Genomic DNA, 20,833 nt, shown 5'->3' on the forward strand with positions numbered 1-20,833 from the left:
AACCCAGTGTCAATCTAGCCTATCCATATTTTTTTTCTGATCCTGACATGTTGGCTGTCCCTCTCAGGTTTGTGTTACTTGGACATTTGGTAAGCATGCCTCCTGTGCCCTTATTTAAGTATTTGATAAAAATGTCAAAGAGCACAAGGCCAAAGCAGAGGTGTGTGGGTGTTGTTCTGGGATAAGGAGTGAGGAAGTTCAGAAAAAATAGTAGTGTGGCTACATGATAGTTTCAGTTTCTCCTATAATTATCTCTATTACAATGTATATGGAAATGCTCGTTTTATTTGGTGTTTTTTTCAAAGTTCAGAAAATAAAAGGAAAAATGTTACTTTTTTTTTTTTTAAAGAATCTAAGGGTGGAAGAGGTCATGGCCCCAAGGGACTCCAGGCTTCTCCCCTTCCTTGGGCAACCTGGGGCCTGTCCCAGCTTCAGGTCCGGATTCTGCAGATGACTAACTGTAAGTCCTTCTGCTAGTCGCTTCCCCTCTAGCTATCTCTGGGCCTCAGTTTCCCCATCTGTAAATGCCAGGGGTGGACCAGACGACAGGACAGCAGCAGCCGTTCTCAGCAGGAGGACAGCTCCAGAAACAAACTCAAGAGGACGCTGGACGCAGATGGCAGTTACCATGGTGACTGAGTCTTTGTTCCCCCTGTTTCCCCCCCAATGCCTCCCCTCCAATCTCGCTCTTTCTCCCCGGCACCTGGCAGAGGTTCTCCTTACCGCTCTCACACTCTCTGGCTCCAAGTAGCTGCCTCTGCCCAGGACCCTCTCTGAGCCTGCGCAGACGGAAATCCAAGACTACATTTCCCAGAGAAACTAGAGTCCCGGGGGCACGAAGACTCGGACTCAATTTCCCAGAAGACCTTTCGACATTGAGTGGTTCAACGCCCTTACAACCTTTAGGAATCTAGGTCACGAAACTTGCTGAGGCTGCTGGGAAGTAGAGTCCGCGCGGGTCGTTAGCGTGTGCGCAGGCGTCGTTCAGAGTGGGCCCTGGAGACCAGGACTTCTGCGAACAGGCTTCGGTGGGCCTGAAGTAAAAGTGTAAGCGCGTGCAAGCGTGTCTGTGTGTGTGTTCCTATTGTCTGTTCATATGTCCGTATGCGTTATGTGTTTCCCCGTGTGTGGACTGAGGAAAGAGGGGTCAGCAGACACAGGGCAGGTGGGGGGCAGGGGATGGGGTGTCCTCTCGGGATCCGAGGCATAGCTGGCTTTGCACCTATGTTTTCAGACTCCTATAGCAGTCTGCCCCATGGGACGAAGACTCTCGCCTTTTCCGAAGAAAAGCCCAGCCCCTGTTTTGGGGGTGGGGAGGAGGGGAAGGTTCGTAAGTGCTGAGGGGAGGGTGCAAGAGGGACGTAAAATCCCTCTGTCCCCCCCCCCCTTCACGAAAGCTTGTTTGGAGCCGAGGACATGAATGTACTTTGAGGTTCGTTCAGGTCGGGGACTTTTCCAAGCAACACCTGTATTACTCTGTAAAAAAGTACTAAGTCATGCCTCTCTGGTTGGGGCGGGAGGAGAGAGACTTGAAGTGGTGGTCGGTACAGATGGGGGGAAGAACAAAAGCCGTCAGAATGTGCTTTTAATTAATGTAAGAAACTATCAGATTTGGAAGGGACTTTGGAAATTGTAGGTTCCCACATTAAGAGGCAGAAGGGAACGTGTAAAGTCATCGATTCCAGCCCTGTAATATTACAAATGAGGAAACTGAGGCCTAGACAGGTTAAATGACTTGAACAATATTAATCAGGTGGTAAGGTGCAGCGTTGGGGTTTGAACCAGGTCTTATGACTATAAATTCGGTGGTGTTTCCAGTGTATGGTGCCATGAGTTGAACCACAGAATTTTACAGAGGAGAAAACAGGCCTAGAGAGGCAAAATTAACTTGCCCATATCAAACAGCTCCTAAATCTTTAAGCTTCTGATTCAAAATCCAGGGCTTTTCCACTTCCCCCCATTGCCTCTCACGGCTTCCAATCAAAAGTCTGCCCACCTATGACAGTTTCCTATTAATCAGTTTTAGAAATTGCTTATAAAGTCTGGCAGTGGCTCTAAAATTTTCTGTCTAGACAATGTCAACACTGTCCTCATGCATGGTCACTGACATCTCCTGAGAGGTGGTCCTGGTATTAGTAATGTATTAATGAACTGGCTACCCCACACACATTTAAATGAACACAGCTGTCACAAGGTGCTCTGCTTATTTGTTAACTGAATTAAGACTATTTACTAATAAGTAAAACTAAGTAATTTAGTAATAAGGAAGACTGTTTAGTAATAAAATAGTGAAAATAACTGTACCAGTAAGTCTGGGAAAAATACCTCCTACTTCCCAAGGACAGTGGTCCTTTTCTTACTCACTTCCCTTTCTACTTGAGGTCTCTCACCATGTGACACTTGTGACCAACCACTGCTAGAAAATTTCTACTCTCTTGACTTTCTCTCATGATATTCACTGTCCTGGTTCACCTCCTACCTCTCCGATCACTTCTGTGGCCCCTGTCCCTCCTTCTGTTCCCCTACAGAGGCTTTTGCCTTCAACCTCATCTTATACTTTCTTCCTTTATGATCTCCTCCACTCATAGAGATGGCTTTTTATCTCTGTCCCTGTACTTGCTGTACTATATCCCTGAACTCATATCTAACCAAATGCTTTGGTCATGTTTCTTCCTTACCATGGTGGCCCCCAGAAGAATTCTCTTTATCCTGGAGAGTTTAGAGTTGAGCATATAGATTATTTAGAAGTCTTTAACATGGAAAGTATAATTGAAGCTGTGAGAGAACCATAGAAATTGTACTTGGAGAAAAGTGGAGGAGGCAGAGAGAGAACCTTGTGATATGGCCACAGGTAGGAGTGAGAGAAGGAAAGGGCCCCGGGGGAAGGGGGGGGAGCGCAAGTGACTCTCCCTAGAGCTAAGAACAACAACCAGGAAAAGTCTTTCCTTCAAGGCCTAGCTTAAATGCCACCTTGAAGCCTTTCCTAATTCCCCTACATAGATAAATTCATGCCATAATAAGCACATTTTCTCTTTTGAATAAATTAATTTAGACAGATAGATCAAAGGAGTATTGAAGATATCATTTACTTAATTTTGGCAAAGCTTTTGGCAAAGACCCTGTATATTATGCTTGTGGACAAAATAGATAAGTAAGGACTGGATAATATAATGTTAGTGTTCATCAAAGGGTCAGGTATAAAGAATAATGAGAGTTTGGCTTGGAAGGAGGTCTCTAGTGGAGTGCCCCAGGATTTTCACTTGGCTTATGCCAGTTAACATTTTAATCATTTGTGGGATCATAGATTTATAGTTTGAAAGAACCTCAGAGGTCATCTAGTCTATCTCCTTCACTTTATAAGTGAGGATATTGAAGCCCAGGAAAGTTAAGTGATTTGCCCAAAATCACACATGTAATCAATTAAAAAACCAGAATTTAAATTGAAGTTCTCTGGCTCCAAATCTAAAGTCCTTTCTACCAGGACAGTGAATATCATGCTGCTTCATTTCTTGAATAAAAGCATAAATTATGTGTGTCAAACTTGCATATGACACCAAAAATAGTAAGGATAACTAACTTTGAATCTGAGTCAAGATAAAAAAATCCTAACAGGCCAGAACTAAATATAATAAGGTGAAGTTTATTAGGGACAAATAAAAAGTTTGGTAATCAAGTTTACACATAGGAGTGAAAGTACAGAAGAAGAGATTGGAGATGCAAAGGTTGGTGATGATTATTTTGGGACTTGGATGTTAGAGGACGTGGAAGATGATGAAATTCAGATCTAGGGAGGCTGGCTTTGAAAAAGAGAACATTGTTTTCCCTAGAAGTGACTGAAGTAAAGGCGCCAGACACCAATAAAAACATATCTTGAACAATTACCTCTTCCTCACAGACCAAAGGAAAGTTTGAAAGTAGAGATACACTTTCTATGTGGTAAAATGGTAATCTGGTGAATTGCAACTGGATGATCTCATCTATAAATTCATCCATAGAAAATGAAGGTATAAAGGGTAATGAAACTGGGGGTTTAAAGAACATGTATATCTCAGTATTTGAACTAAATCTGTCAGGGCAGGGGGATTTAATTTGTCAACTGCTTAGAATGAAAGGCAATGAGCATCTCTTTTTGTATATTTAATATATGTGCATATATCTGTGTAAGTATATGGTCTTTTTATTTTTAGTGATCAGATCTAGTAGAAATTTTTTAATTATTGAATATTCAAACAATGGTTTGGAGAATTGTTGCCTTTTAGAGATTCCTTTCTATTAGCCAACTGTACCAGTTTGACACAAGTCTGGATCTTATAAACTCTTGTGAAAAGTCCTTATGGACAAAGCTAGAAAATTCTACCTTATTACCTTATAAATCACCATATATTGTTGTAGGTCAATAAACATTTGTTAAGCACCTCCTATGGTCTAAGCACTTTGTGTCCCGAGCTAGAGGATACAAAGAAAGGCAAAAGGCAGTACCTACTGTCAAGCTGGGGTTTTACACCATTAAAATGACAACTTAGGAGCAGTATTTATCAAAGATACATAGTAGTTTTACGAGAATAAGCTAATTTCATCTTGTCATATATATTAAAATGCTAATGTTTTAAAATATAATATATGTTAATATAAGCAGATAGATTTTTATTTTAATCAACTAGTAGCTTTTAAATGTCATGTTGAAAAATGTAGTTAATCACAGGCATTTCTTAATTTCAGTTTTCTACAAATTTGAGACCCTAATGTTTTGCTTCCAAAAGATCCAAGTGGGGGCAGCTAGGTGGTACAGTAGATAGAGCACCAGCTCTGGAGTCAGGAGAACCTGACTCAGACACTCACTAGCTTGGGAAAGTCACATAACCCCAATTGCCTCGAAAAAAAAAAGATCTTATTGGAACTCTATGCTTGCCAAACAGTAGTGCTGCATTGCTTCCTTATTCTCATAGAGTAGATGATTTCTGTATTTTGGATCTTTGACTTTCTCTACATGCAGTTCCTTGAGGCTGTAACCAAGCATCTATGGTTTATACTTCCTTAATGTTGATTTTTCCCCCTTTATCACTTTATCAGTCCTTGATAGAAACTCATGATCCAGCCTTTGTGTCTCCAGAGGATTTGTGCTGTGTCAGGGAGAAAAATATTTGTATTCTCTTCCCCCATCCCCTAATTACCCAAAAGTCCATTTGGGCAAGAGCCTGATCCTTTGTTGATCTCCAGATTCCTTAATTCCTTGCTCTACAGGGAAAACTTGGGTTCCTGAAGAGAATTCCATTCATCTTAAAAATACAATCAAGAAGACACATTTGATGGACCTTCAGGTAGTTTCAATACCAGGAGGGATCAAGGCCTGGACAGACATCGGACCTACTGCAGGAGATGGGATGTCCATGTTTGAAGCTAGAGATTCATGCAAAGAAAAATCCGTTCTTCCAGTACCAGGGTAATTTCTGACCGTCATGCCCAAGGAGTTGGATTGGAAGCATGATGTCTAGAGAACAGTGAGAAGGTGGAGAATTTGACCCAAAGGTCTTTACCAAATAGAGGTGAGAATGGTAAAAATTTGACCCCTACCAAATAGAGATGAGAATGGGTAAAAAAAAAAATTGAGACCTGGGGAAAAGAAAAGGACCAAAACTAGATCATGGCTTTTCCCTGTTCTTACTGAGTGAGTGTATTTGAACATTCATCTGTTACTATTGAAATTAAGGTAAACAGTCGCAAACTTCCAAGCAAGTTCAATTTACCGATAAGTCTAGCAATTACCAATTAAAGGGGTCTTTAGCTCCTCAGCAAGCCAGAAGACCCCAAATAAGGGCAAACAGATATTTTACAGACAAAATGAGGAGCATCCAAAAACTAGAAAGCAGCATCATAAATGGGAAATGTTTTTCTCATGATTGGTTACAAAGCTTGTTGCATCATAGATGAAGAAAACCATATGATTTGTTGCACAGTCTGAAGCATCACAGGCATGAGGAACAGTGTGATTGGCTGGAAATTAAGAATGAGCAGCTAGCAACAACAACTCCTTCCAGCCTGTCTCTAAGAAATGTTCATGTTTGAGTCCACCTGCAAGTACAGTTTAGACGCAGTTAATCAGACTCCCTGGTGTTCACCTGCATCCTTCAAGGATAGCAGATTTCCTGGAGGCAAGAATGGAACAGTGATTAGCAGGAGAACTGAACTTCTACAATTAACTCAGAGAAAATGAGTCATTTCCAGGAATGTTGAATTTCCAGATTTGGCTCCGAGACAAATGAAATATGACTTAGGCAGTTACAGAAATGTTGGTAGTGATACAGAATGGAATCAGTAACAGAATCAATTTGATTTTCCCAATTTTTGCCTCATAGGGATTCTATATCATATCTTCTCTTCTCCTTTCATTTTCACTGAAGGAAAAATCTTTCAACCCATTACTCAGTGGAGATCATCCCTGCACTGGTTGGAGCCACAGAGGGGAAGAGTGGCTTATTTTATAACACCATCTTTCCTTCATGTGTGCAGCTATAAGGTGACCTGGTTGTAAATTATCATCTTGCCAAGGATGGCTGAGCTAAGGGGGCCTCATAAAGATGGGAGCCAGGCAAGGCCTATTGTCACTGATACAGAAGGGGAAGACTTCTGATAGATGCTCTGGCATCTATCAGAGAAGATTAGTAGTAGTTGTGGAACCTCTGAGTTGCTCAGCTGAGATTTAGCCCACTGTGTGTAAACATAGGAAGAAAGGTAAAGCCTGAGAAAGAACAGGCTGCTTCTGTTAAGAGCATAATCCATTCATTGTCCTGCACTCCAAAAACCCAGGGAAATCTCTTTAGAGGTTTCTTCCCTTTCTGTCTTCTATCTTTATATCTGTGAAATGAAATGAGCAATAGCTAGAATTCCTTACCATTAAAAGCCTGTCACATGTTACTATTTTGCATACTTTTCCTTCTCTTATTTCATGGGACCTTACCAAGGTGACATAGATAAAGTATAACGTATGAGATATTTTACTAAGAGATAACGAAAAATGATTCTCATAAGTAGCTTATGGAATCATCATAAAACAAGACCATACTCCCTCAATGTCTCTTTTTTTTTTTCCCAGCCCCCAGTTCTCAGGACTCTGTCTTTTTGTAAGAGAAAAAGGACAGAAGAGGAGGGAATAATGCCAATGTTCCTGGCAGTCAGGTACCAGGTGAATTGGGTTTTTTTCTCTCCCCTGAAATGTTGTCACAATCTCCAGAGTATGGCAACTTTCTATACTCTTCATGGATCTTCTCTACCCACACGAAGTGTGAAAAATATCTCTCATTAACGAGGCTCTTCCTCCGTAGGGCCCAGTGATAGGCGCAGTGACACAGAGTCAAGGTGTCCTTCTACCTTAGGTCATTGGCCTTTATTTTTTCCCCTTACCCCATGGTACCCAGAACACCTTAACATTGCCTCTGTCTCTCCAAATGTTTTCAAATTTACCCCTTCCCCTGGGGTTGTGGCTTCCATGGCTGAGCCAGATTGTCTTTGTATTTTAGGAATCAGTGACATTCAGGGATGTAGCTGTGAACTTTAGCCGGGAGGAGTGGGGACAGCTGAACCCTGCTCAGAGGGACCTGTACAAGGATGTGATGCTGGAGAACTATAGAAACCTCGTGTCATTGGGTAAGAGAGGCTTCCACCCTGTGATCTAGCATCTGCCCCATCTTAAAACATTCCTCTGTTAAATGGGAGTGAGTACAGAGATGTGCCTGGAGTTATTTATATTTCACTGTGACTGTGTCTGAAGTGTGGTCACATAAGAGATACTTACAGAAACTACTTTGAAACCTTGCTGCACTGGGACATAACTGAAGGTAACAATGAAGTCTTGCTGCTTAGGGAAAGGTGGAATGCTAGAGACTTTTTAAAGAAATCTATCTCTAGAATAAGAAAAAGTAGAGGAGCAAGTATATGGTACAAGAAGTTCTTGGATTTAGAAGGGTGGGGGGTGAGGGGCTCAAAAGGAAGTAGAGGAGTCACCTGTTGAGTCAAAAACTGGCAGAGTGGGAAAACAAGGGCATGGGGCAGAGCTCTTTGGAATAACTCAGAATGATGGGAGAACAGAACATCCAGTAGGCATTATGGTGCACAGTGAAACCAACAGGCCAATACTACGGTATATGGGACAATAGGCAGAGGAAAAAAATAGAGCTTCCTGAGTCCTGGGTGGGAGGGGGGAACTCAAATTTAAAAAGATAAAAATGGCTGTGTGATTTGTTTTGTTGAATTTTTTATTTTTTTAGTATTTTGGACATGCCCTAAGTAGAAGAGAAATTTTTAATTCTAAAACCTGTATTGGAGGATAGGGTGTGCTACAGAAAGGTACCATGACTTAAGACTGGTGACAAGGAGGTGACTAGACTAAAGAAAATGAAGGCCTCTGTAAACACAGGCCCCAGCAATGATATTATGGAGCCTGCTGGAAGAGGGAAACTTTGGGGGAGAAAGTACCTAAATCAGTTGGGGCCCAGTACTCTCAAGATCTTTTAGGCACTCGATATCCCAATACCTGGAAGCTGAACCTGACAAAATAAAGAACAAAACCATAGAGAAGGAATTTCGATGGACGCTATCAAACAAGTGAGCAGAACCAAGAGAGCAATTTACACAGAAACAGTCATATTTTTAAAATAATCAGTCAATATTAAAAGACTTTGGAGCTCTGATTAATGTAAGGACTCACCACAGTTCCAAAGGACTCCTGGTGAAACACTGTGTCTACCTCCAGATGGAGAGCTGAGGGACTCAATGTTGGATGAAACCAGTCCCTGCTGGTATTGTAGTGCTACTGCCACATCACCAATTATAAAAATATTTCACAGAGCTCAGAAGTGAATAGAAAGACCAAGATATTGTGAAGAGTTAATGAGTGTATATGAGTGTGTCTGTATCAGAATTATATTTGTGACTTCTGGGACAGTTCTGTGTTTTTGGACAAAACTCTGTGACTGTGGCTAAGTCACTTAGCCTTCATGAGTCTGTTTCCACATTTCTGAAGTGGGGATAATTATGCCTATCATATTGACTTCATGGGTTTATAATAACATTGTGACAGTGCCATCCATATAAATGTTGACCGATACTGACATTTCCTTTCCACCAATAGGACTTCCAATATCTAAACCTGACGTGATCTTCCAGTTGGAACAAGGCAAAGAGCCATGGTTACTTGGTCTGCCAAGAGCTGAAGAAAGAGAGTTGCCAAACAATTCTTCTTTGGGTGAGTGACTGAGAACCAGAAATAAAGATATCACTGGAAGTACAGCCTCGCAGTTTGGTGAGAGATCACTGTTCTCAATGGTCTTAAGGTCTACTACAGTTGTTATTGTCATGAGCAACCCAGGCAGGAAAGCTGTGTCTCTGTTTCTTCCCGAGGGCGAAGTATCACCTTTTCCTCAGTTGTGATTCCTCTTCTTCCCTTTTCATGTGTCTTTTACTATCTACTAGAACTTTGTCTCAATTTGCTTTTTCCTAGCGTCACCTCCCTTACTGACCGAAAGTTAATTTTTCTGGATTCCATCATACAATTCAATCTTTGCCCTTCCTACTCATTAGACTCCACGTTGCTCTGGTGACTTTTCCCATAGTCCTGGATTTCATGTTTTCTGCTCACTTTGCTTAGGGAGCTAGTCACTTTTCTCCAGCTTCTTAATGAGCAAGGTGCCCAATAACCCATTTTTGTTTTCTGCTTCCTGTATTTTGTCTGTCTAGATGTTTTGGGGGCATTATTTTCAGTTTCATTATCCTTTCTACTGGAACTTTTTTTTTTTTTAACAGCACAGAGAACAGATTATAGTTGTGTTTTCCCTTGGTTTCAGACTGGAAGAGTCATGAGACCCAGAAGTCAACTCCAAAGCAGAAAATTACAGAAGAAGTGGAATCGTCAGGAACATTAACAGTAGACTCTGCACGTAGAGGAGTTCAAGTACCTGGTGGCACATTGGACAGGAAGAAGGAAAACTCTGAAGGGGAGACGTGGGAGACATTCCTTTCCCATGAAAGAGATTCTAGGCAGCTGTTAATTATTCCCCCCCAAAACACCATTAAGGGGCAAGGCCAAGAATACAAACAATGTGGGGAAACTATTAACTGCTCATCTATTACTCAACATCAGAGAAGTCATACTGGAGAGAGTCCCTATGAATGTAATGAATGTGGGAAAATCTTTAGCTGGAAATGTAATCTAACACGACATCTGCTAACACATACGGGAAAAAAGCCTTATAAATGTAAGGAATGTGGAAAATCCTTCTTGAACCATTCTTACCTTACTTCCCATAAGCGAATTCATACTGGAGAGAAGCCCTATGAATGTGATGAATGTGGAAAAGCCTTTGCTAGACATTCATCCCTTACTCTACATCAGAGGATTCATACTCAAGAGAAGTCCTTTGGATGTGATGAATGTGGAAAAACCTTCTTTGACTTTCCATCACTTACTCGACATCAAAAAACCCACTCTGGAGAGAAACCCTATCTGTGCAGTGTGTGTGGAAAAACTTTTTGTAGCAAGGCATCAATCATCCAACATCAGCGACGTTATGCCAGAGAGTAACCCTGAGAATATGATGTCTTAGGCAAAACCTCAGTAAGGTTTATCACTTTGTTAAATACTAAATACAAGTTAGCACAAGATTAGTGCTACCCCAAACAAATATTTTCATATGTACTTCCCCTAAGCTGATAATATTGGCAGTGGTGGTTTTAAAAGGATAAAATTCAGTGTTGAAAAGGCACGCTCTAACACTGCTCATGTAGCCATGAATTGATGCTTCCTTTTGAAAGCATTACATAATATCTACAAAACTTTATATCTTTTGATTTAGTCATTCCAGTACCAGACCTATACCTTAAGAAATGTTATATATGGTGGAAAAGGGGTTGAGGGGGAAGAGGAAAAGAAAGGCCTATCTCTACAAAACTATTCATAGTACATTAGGAAATTTAGTGTATTAACATATAGGACTATTATTGCAGTATCAGAAGTGACAAATATGAAGAACACAAAGAAGTATCATAAGATATATAAAGTAATGCTTAGAAAAGAAAGAACCACCAAAACTATTTAGATCTTGGCTAAGTTGTGTATATAACAGTTACAATAAAATCCATAAAAAATTTAAAGGGGGGGAATAGAAACAAGATTATTTTGTTATCTTTTCAATATACACATTTTAAGCATTTTTAAACTACCTGTATGTTTAAAGTTTCAGATACAATCGTATTTAAAAAAATCTTTATTTGAACGTTTTTATTGATTCAATTTATACAGGTTGGAATTTTATTACTTTGTTGTATCTCTTATCCCATGAATGTGAGTACTCTGTCCAGCCATTCAGATCATCACCCCTATGTGCCTTACATTCCTTTTTGACTTTGGTCCAAGTCTTTTTCATAAATTCTTTATCCAAGGCCCAACCCAAATGATGGGGGCTTCTTCTAGGTCTCTTGACATGTGGGCACCAATGCAGCAGTCAGATGTTGCACTGTTATCCCTTGAACTTTCCATGTGACCTCCCCACTTGTAATTCATATCTTTGACAGTATCTTATACCTGGATTATATTATGTAATTGATGGTATTGAAATGTGGAAGTCCACTATTTCCATCATGTATGTTTTCATCACCGCTTATATGGCCTTCCATTTGAATTCCTGATATTTTTACAGAATTTGTGAGTTGGAGGAGACTTATCCATGTAGCCCAGTCTGTACGTGAAAGGAATACGCTATAATGTACCCAGAAAGTGGTTATCTAGCTGTTAACTTCTGCCTCTAAGGAGGCACAGCTCCCTTCGTGTTTTGACAGTCCGTTCTTCTTTCAGACACTCGCTTACACTGCTGGGCGGTTTTTCCTAATTTTAAGCCTAAATTTGTCCCATTGTTTCCATTTCTACCCATTGTTCCTAGTTCTCTCCTTTAGGAACAGTGAAGCAGAACAAGTCCTTTCACTACACGACCGCCCTTCACATACTTCAAGACAATTGCAATCTGCCCCCAACTCTCACCTTCTCCAGGCTGAACATACCCTTTTCCTCCAACTGATTCTCAGTATAAATTCAAGGCCCTTCCTCTTGGCTGTCATTGTAAATTCTCCAGTTTATCAATGTCTTTTTTTTTGGTGGGGAGGAGCTATCAACGTCTTTCTTAAACTGTGGTGCTTAGAACCGAACACAATATTCCAGATGAAGTCTGGTGACAGCAGAGTACAGCGGGACTGCAACAGTGAGGAATATACAGCTTGTGCCCATGTGATCTTCAGTTTTTTGCCCAAGACTTAATAATTGTTGGCACTATTCTTTTAGGTTTCTTCTGGAGGTGCTATTTGTGGCCATGGGAACCATCAGAGGTGGGTAGTTCTCATTCATTTTGATAAGTCTTGGAGGTTCTCTGCTATCTTGTGGATATGTGGAAGGTTACAGAGTTTCCTGTTGTTATCAGAGTGACCAATAGCTGTCTCAGTACCGCTGATCACCACCACTCTTCTAGAAGGTCTTTCACTTAATAGTTTCCATGGTTTTACTCTCAGAGCATCCAACTGTCTCCTCTTTAGGATAAGCCTCAAATTCATTAAAAATTTCTTTTGATTAAACATTTCTCTCCTAGTTCCTCTTCCTTAAAACAACAAAACAACAAACCCTTTTAACAAATATGCATAATCAAGCAAAACAAATGACCTCTTTGGCCCACAAAAAAGTATGTCTTTTTCTGCATCTTGAACCCATCACCTCTTTATCAGGATTTAGGTAGTATTTCTTCATTTGTCCTCTGCATTCATGGTTAATCATTGCATTGATCAGAGTTCTTAAATCTTTCAAAGTTGTTTATCTTTACAATGTAGCTGTTATTGTGTAACTTGTCCTCCTGGTTCAACTCACTTTACTCAGTTTATACAAGTCTTTCATGTTTCTCTGAAACTATCTGCTTTTTTTTTTTCTTATGGCACAATAATTTTCCATTTTGTTCAAATACCATAATTTGTTCAGCCACTCTCCAATTCATGGGCACTCCCATAGTTCTTTGCCATTACAAAACAAAAATTACTATGAATATTTTTATAACATATGGGTCATTGTCTTCTTTCTTTGCTTCTTTGAGTATAGGCCTAGAAGTTTTATTATTGGGTCAAAGGTTACACAGTTTTGTAGCTTTTTCAAGTAGTTCAAGATACCACGTAATCATCGCACCCTGTTTACAACTTTTCATGGTGTAATTGTCACATGGTATAATTCTGTTTGTCATGCCACTTAAAAGGTAAACAGAACAGCAGTGCATTTGCCAGTGGCATGTGGATACACATTTACCTTGTCAGGCATTGCAAGCCTAGAGCCTAGACTTCTCAGTGCATGTGCATTGTCATTCAATTTTAATGTATGTTCATGAGTATACCATGCATCCTAATCTTGCACCAAAGACAGTTTAGTAATAAATGATTTTTAAATAATACTGGCACAGTTTTTTAAAAGGAACTTCACATAATGGTTGAACCCCCCTTTTTTTGCAGAAAAAAATTGGCATAAAATCTGCAACGATTATGTGGTGAAATATGTGGTAACTTTACAGAATGATTGTACCAATTCACAGATCTGTGAGAAATGCACTAATATATCTGTTTTCCCAAAGTTCCTCTAACAGTTGGCATCTTTCATTTTTTGTTCAACTTTGCCACCTTGGATCTTTTTTTAAGCTCTCATTGGGCTTTCCCTTCCCTTTCCCCTCTGTGTGACACTTCTATTCTCCATTATCCTGATAAAGATCAAGTTTGTCCTCCTCCACTCTTTTTCTCCACTGAAGCTTTACTTTCACTTTTTTGAGGAACTAAGTATTGTCCCTTACCCTGGAATGTGGAGAAGTATTCTAATCCCTTCACCTCCTCTAGGAGGGAGATCATCCTATATTTAGAACATTGATAATAGCCACTAGACTATGACAGAAATATAAGCATGACACACTCAATGCAAGTCACTGCATAATTTCTTCTTTTAAAACTATTTGTGGGTGTTTACACCTTAACCCTAATCATCTGGTTAAAACTCTTTAAAAAGTTCTTAACTTTAAAGTTAACACTTTACACAACCAATTTGCCCCACCTATTAAACCATCCTACCAATTTATTTAACCCTGTTTTTGTTCCACTTATCTCTTCTTACTCTTTGCCTTGTCTCCCCAACCTTTTATCCTTCTTGAGTTTCTTTTCATGTTCCTCTCCTAGTCCTCCCTAATCTTTTATGGCATCTTTAAAAGTGTCCTTGATCTTGCTGCTGTTACAACCTAGATATAGACCACGGAGCAGTAACTGGATCTAGAGATAGCTCTCCTTCAAATTTCCTTCAGTTTCTTCCAAAATTTGCCAAATTTCTCCTCCCCAAATTCAATTTCTGGTATACTACACTAGTCCAAACTACTTCAAGCCAATTACACAATTTTCTTCTTTTTGGACTTGTCTCTATCTATTCTCCTGCTCCTTCCACAACCTTCTTCCACAGAAGCCTGAAGTGATGAGTCCTTTGTGAATACATGACTCTGACTGTGGCAACCACAAAATTATATTTACAATAAACAACCACCACCACCACCACCACCATATCACCATATACTCAGAGGAGATCCTAAGTCCCCTTATCCCCTGAGACATAGGTTCAGAAGTTCAAGGAACAAAGTTACTGCCTTGTTCACCTTAAGTTGATCTAACAACAGGGTTTATTGAACAATGTACAAACTATATGGCTATAGTCATACGTGAAGGGTACTAAGAAATGTGCACATTCACTTGTCTTCCAGCCTTTAGTTTCACATATTTATTTTGTCCAGGGAGTTGAAGCTTTCTCCAAGTTCAGCTACTCAGACCTAGCCCAATCACTGCCTGACCCATTTAGCTTATGTGCCATTGTTTACGGTACATGAAGGGATCTGGATGCTCTAATTTAGGGTAAGCAAATCTGAAATACCTTTGAATACCCCAGTTATGAGTTAATCAGATAAATACTGGCTCCTCTAGCTCAGAAGTTCTCAAGCTGGGGGGTCTATAAACTTATTTTTTTTAATTGGTAATTTTAATATTATTAGTTTCCATTGTAAAACAGTGTATTTTATTTTATGCATTTAAAAACATTATTCTGAGAAGGCTTCCATAGGCTTCATTAGACTGCCAAAAGGGTCTATGACACAACAAAAGCTAAGAACCCCTATTCTAACTCACTCTGCATATACCCCTTCTTCCTCATACTGAAGTGGCCTACAACAAAAATATTCCTTCCATCTAATCATGAGGATTTGGGTCCTACATCATTTCATGATAGTACCAAAGCTGAAGCAATATCTGTGATGATGAGTTTCCTGGCAATGAACTTTTCCTTGGAGAAGTGGGTGGGATGGGGGAAAAGGAGTTACGATGAAAGAGTGGAATCCAAAAAATACTGATGGAAAATAGATGGAGTACTATTACCTGTGAGTATCAAATGAGATGATGTACATGAACCTTTGCAAACTTTAAGCACCATAAAATGCCAGCTAAAATGTTGCCTAGGACACCAAAAAAATCCAGTTAGAATGAATACAATCTCATTTACTATATTTGTATTCCCAGTGCCCAGCACAGTCCTTGGGCTATAATAGGCAGTTAATAACTACTTGATGATTAAGGGGCATGCCCATATCATACAGCTAGTATGGCTCGGGAGCAGAACTTGAAACCGGTTCTACTGACTCCAAGCTCCATTATCTATCCTTTATGCAAATGCTGCAATAATTCAAACCTACACATTATACAAAAGTTGCTGATCTGCATCAGTGGGGGATTTTCCACATTGGGAGCTCTCTGTACAAAACAGATAAGTGTTCAAAAGTGATCAACAACAGTTTTCAAAAGAATAGCAAACCATTAACAACCATATGGAAGAATACTCTAAATCACAAAGAGAAATGCAAGTCAAAATAATAAGGCATCACCTCACACCCATTAAATTGGCAAAGATGATAAAGGATGGAAATCATGTTGGAGGGGTTGTAAAAGGACAGGTACACAAATGCATGGTTGGTAGGCTATTCCACTATTCCAGAAAGTAATTTGGAATTATGTAAATAAAGTGCCTAAAATGTCCATACTTTTTGAATTAGATATTCCTGTGTTAAGTGACTCCAGGGAGGTCACTGATAAAAAGAAAGTCTTTATATACACCAAAATATAGCAGCACTTTTTGTGGTAGCAACAAAACAAAACAAAACCTGGCAAAAATGTTCATTGATTGGGGAATGGCTAACCAAATTGGGAGAGCAAGTGGTCTAACTGGTATAAAATGAAGATTCTCTGTACTTGCAGTGTTCAAGCCTCACTGGACAGTCGTCGTCGAGGAATATTGTAGAAGGTATCCTGCACCAGATTAGATGACCTCTAAGGTCTCTTCCTACTCTAAGACCAATGAATCTTAAAACTGTTACATCATTTCGGTTCTAAAGCTATTCCAATTTCTCTTAATTCGCATTTCAGTGGAAGGTTTTTGTGATGACCATGTTGATTATTCATTTGATATTGATCTGGGTGGGCACTGTGAACTACAAAGCAAAACCCAGGACCTTAAGATTCAGATTGATTTGGCTGACTCCCTTCGTCTACAGTAGCTAATGTGCGTGTTGGGTGGAAGGCGTCATGGCTCCAGGTGACTCCAGGCTTCTCCCCTTCCCTGGGCAGGGTGGGGCCAGTCCCACCTTCAGTTCCGGACTCTGCAGATTACTAACTGTAAGTGTTTCTGGTAGTCGCTTCCTCTCTAGCCAACTCTGGGCCTCAGTTTCCCCATCTGTACTGACCACAAGCAAGTGGCAGTTACCATGGTGACCTGCCTCTGCCCAGGACCCTCTCTGAGCCTGCGCAGAAGGAAATCCCAGACTACATTTCCCAGAGGAGCTAGACTCCCAGAGTATGGGGACTTGGATTCAATTTCCCAGAAGACCTTTCCACTTGGAGTGGTTCAATCTTTAGGAGCCTGGGGCAGAGAACCTGCTAAGGCTGCTGGGAAGTAGAGTCCGCGCGGGGCGTTAACGTGTGCGCAGGCGTCGTTCGGCTTGGGACTTGGAGCTCGGGACTTGTGTGGACCGGCTCAGGTGGGACGGTGGTACATACATGCGTGTGTATCTGTATATGTCTGTATGTGTGTTCATATGTGTACATTTATGTGTGGCCTGAAGGAAGCGGCCGGATCAACAAGGGGAGGGGGTCTCTGGGGATCCAAGTCATGGATTCGCACCCAGATCTTCAGACGCCTAATGTTATCTCTGCCCCATGAAACGATAACACTCCCCACCCGACCCTCGCCCCTTTTCGAACAAAAGCCCAGCTCCCTGTGACAGTTGTTCTCCAGCCTTATTTGGAGGGGATGGGAAGGTGCAAGGACATAACACCCGCTCCCTCCCCTCTCCACCTGTCTCTCTTCCCCCAACCCCCACATACAGGAAAGCTCATTTGGTGGGAGAGTGTACCATAAGGTCAGTTCAAGTGCATGACTTTTTGGTTTTTGATCCATTTATTTTTATTCTTTATATTTGTATACCCAATGCCTAAATAAATGCTTGCTGATCGATTTGATTGCTTGATTCACCTCCTCCCCTCCCCCATCCTCCATCCCTCCTTTGCAACAAAGGGGAAGCAAACAGTTCCGCAGAGCCCACCAGCACATCAACCTCACCTGTCGGTACTGTCGTCCACCCACATAGGCCCCCACTCTTCCAGTGAAAGAAGAGAGATATGATTCCTCATCTCTTCACCAGTGCCAAGATAAGCTTTTATAATTATTGAGCATTCAGTTTTCTCTTACTGCTCTTTTCATCGTATTGGTTTTCCCTTGATTTATATTGTCTTCTTGGTTCTATTTAATTCACTCTGCATAAATTCAGTTAGTCAGTCAATAAACATTTATGAACTTGTCTCGGACCACTGTATTGCTGAGAAGGAAGTCAGTCACAGCTGATCATCACACAATGTCGCTGATACTGTACAATGTTCTGGTTCTGCTCACTTCACTCAGCATCAGTTCATGTAAGTTTTTCCAGGTTTTTCTGGAATCTGCCTGCTCATCATTTCTTAAGGAACAATAGTAGTCCATTACATTCATATACCACAATTTGTTCAGCCGTTCCCCAATTGATGGGCATCCTTTCAATTTCCAATTCTTTGCCACCACAAAAAGAGCTGCTATGAATATCAATAAACATTTATTAAGCACCTACTATATGCCAGGCTCTGTACTAAGTAAGTACTGGTGTTACAAAGAGGCAAAAGACAGTCCCTACTCTTGAGTAGCTCACAATCTAATGATACATATTTTCTCCTTATTTTTCTAGATGTGTCATAATTATTTTTTTTTACAGGACTACAATACATGACATTTAGACATCATAGTTTATCTAGCCTTTCCTCAGTAGAGAGGTGCCCATTTTGTTTTCAGTTCTTTCCTAACACAAAAAAGTTCTGCTTTTAATATTTTGATCAATAGGGGACCTTTCTGCCTTTGACTGCCTAAGGTATGTACCCAGCAGTGGGAGCTCTGAGTTGAAACCTATGAATAATTTAGTGACTTTCCCCCCCATATAATTCCAAATTGTTTTTTGAATAGTTGGACCAATTCAAAACTCTACTAATAGTGTATTAGTGTGCAGGTCTTCCCACAGTCTCTTCAATATTGACTCTTACTGTCTATTGTCTTCTTTGTCAATTTGCTGGGTCTTAGGTGAAACCTTAAAGTTGTTAAATTAATTTGCATTTCTCTTCCAAGTAATTCAGTCAGTGATGCATGTGGACAGTGTACTTGTGGACAAGATGGAGATACAGAAGGGCAATAGTACTGTAAAGTGCATTCAGATTTATTTTCATGAAATCCATTGTAAACCTGTACAAAAGGAGATGTTGAAGGTGCTGAAGAGGGAAGAGAAAATTTGGGAACATGGATACTAGAGGAGGTAGGAGAGGATGGAATCCAGTGGTTGGTTTTAGAAAAGGTCACTTCTCCCTCTGAGATTGAAGGGAAGGATGAGACCATAGACAGAAATGGAATTCTATGAAGAATTGCTACTGAATGAACTGGTTTCTTCTCCCATAAATAAAGTTTGAAACGTCATCCACTGAAAATGAAGTTGTGGTTGGGGGAGGAATTTAGGGCTTAAAGTAAATGTATGACCTCAAACTCTTGAAAAGTAGCAATCAGCAAAACCATTTGTTATTTGTTAAATAATAGTGAGATTGACTAGACAAAAATAAAAAATGATAGAACTCAGTAATCTAGTTTTTGACAAAAACATAAATGTAAATTACTTAGGAAAGAGCTCACTACTTGATAAGAACTAGTGGGAAAACTGGCGATCATTCTGGCAGAAATTAAGTTTCGACTAACATCTTATACTATATAATAAATTCAAAATGAATATATCACCTGGATATTAAAAATCATACCATAAAAATTTTAGAAGAGAAACAGATCATATACCTTTGGTACCTACAGGCAGGAGATGAATTCTTAATCAAGTAATGGATAGAGATAATTGTAAAAGATAAAATAATTTTAATTACATGAAATTTTTTAAAATTTGCATAAATAGAATTAATGCATCTAGGATAAAAAGAGAAGTCAATGGGAAAATAAATCTATGTGTCATATTCCCTGGATAAGGGTTTAGCATCAAAGATAAATAGGCAAAAGAAATATAAAAGACCAAAAGCCATTTCCTAGCAGGTGAGTGAACAAACAATTATGAACAGATAGTTCTCAATAGAAGAATTGCAAACTATTGACAACCATATGAAAGAATGTTCCAGATCACTGATAATAAGAGAAATGTAAATCAAAGAACCTTGAAATTTTACCTCATAATCACTAAAATGGCAAAGATGACAAATGATGAAAATAGTGTTGGGGAAGTTGTGGAAGAACAGGCACAATTATGCATGGTTAGTGGAGCTGAGAATTTGTTCAATAATTATGCAAAGTAATTTAGAATTATGCAAATAAAGTGACTGAAATAACCATTACCTTCTACCTAGAGATTCCATTACTAGGTACAAACCCCAGCAAGGTAATTGTCAAAAAGAAAAGCTCCATGTATACCCGTATATTGCAGCATTTTTTGTTACAGTGAAGAACCAGAAACAAAATAGATAGATGCTCATTGATTGGAAAATAGCTAAACAAATTGTGGTGCATGAGTGTAATGGAATATTATTATACTGTGAGAAACAACTAACATGATGAATATAGAGAGTCATGGAAAGACTAACATGAACTGATACAAAGTGAAGTAATCAGAACTAGGAAAACAACATACACAATAATTACATCAATGTAAATAGAATGAACAACAATGACAAAGCAATTGAAGATACATATTTTGAAACTATGAAGAATAATCTTGGTCCCAAAGAAGAAATATGAGAAGATACATTGTTCTGTTTCTTTGAGAGGCAGGAGGACAGTATACGTGGAGTGTGGAACATGCACATATTATCAGATTTTTTAATGTACTGATCAGTTTTGGTGAATTTTTTTTTACTCTTAAAAAATGTTATATGGTATATTTCTTTGGGAGGAGAGAAGGGTATCCAGGGGAAAATTTATTCAATGTAAAAACAGAAGATATCACTAAAATTTGATTAAAAATAAATGTGTGCCTTTGTATCTGATCCAGATTTGGGAGTTTGGTTTTGACTGGTGGGTGGGGGGAGTAGTAGTTTGTGTAACTTCTTAGAATAAAGGTAGAGACTGAATGTGTCAGCATGTATTCATATGCGTTATACATGTTCGTGTATCTGTATGCCTATGTGATGGCATCTGAAC

General features: G+C 39.7%; 1 protein-coding gene across 3 annotated transcripts; it reads left to right on the plus strand.

The window, feature by feature from the left end:
• The first annotated feature begins 941 nt into the window (after positions 1-941).
• Positions 942-12,609, plus strand: LOC110209595 (zinc finger protein 2-like). Of its 3 annotated transcripts, XM_020988244.2 has the most exons (6): positions 942-1,047; positions 5,242-5,543; positions 7,091-7,180; positions 7,515-7,641; positions 9,125-9,238; positions 9,837-12,609. In XM_020988244.2, the coding sequence occupies exons 3-6, from the start codon at positions 7,151-7,153 to the stop codon at positions 10,571-10,573; spliced, it is 1,008 nt and encodes a 335-aa protein (XP_020843903.1). In that variant the 5' UTR covers positions 942-1,047; positions 5,242-5,543; positions 7,091-7,150; the 3' UTR covers positions 10,574-12,609. The 3 variants fall into 3 exon arrangements, with proteins under 3 accessions (XP_020843903.1, XP_020843905.1, XP_020843906.1); XM_020988246.2 differs by lacking the exon at positions 7,091-7,180; XM_020988247.2 differs by lacking the exons at positions 942-1,047; positions 5,242-5,543 and having other exon boundaries at positions 7,089-7,173.
• The last annotated feature ends 8,224 nt before the right edge of the window (positions 12,610-20,833 follow it).

Source organism: Phascolarctos cinereus, unplaced genomic scaffold (assembly GCF_003287225.1).
Source record: "Phascolarctos cinereus isolate Bilbo 61053 unplaced genomic scaffold, phaCin_HiC Scaffold_2;HRSCAF=192, whole genome shotgun sequence".
In the NCBI taxonomy this organism is placed as follows: Eukaryota; Metazoa; Chordata; class Mammalia; order Diprotodontia; family Phascolarctidae; genus Phascolarctos; species Phascolarctos cinereus.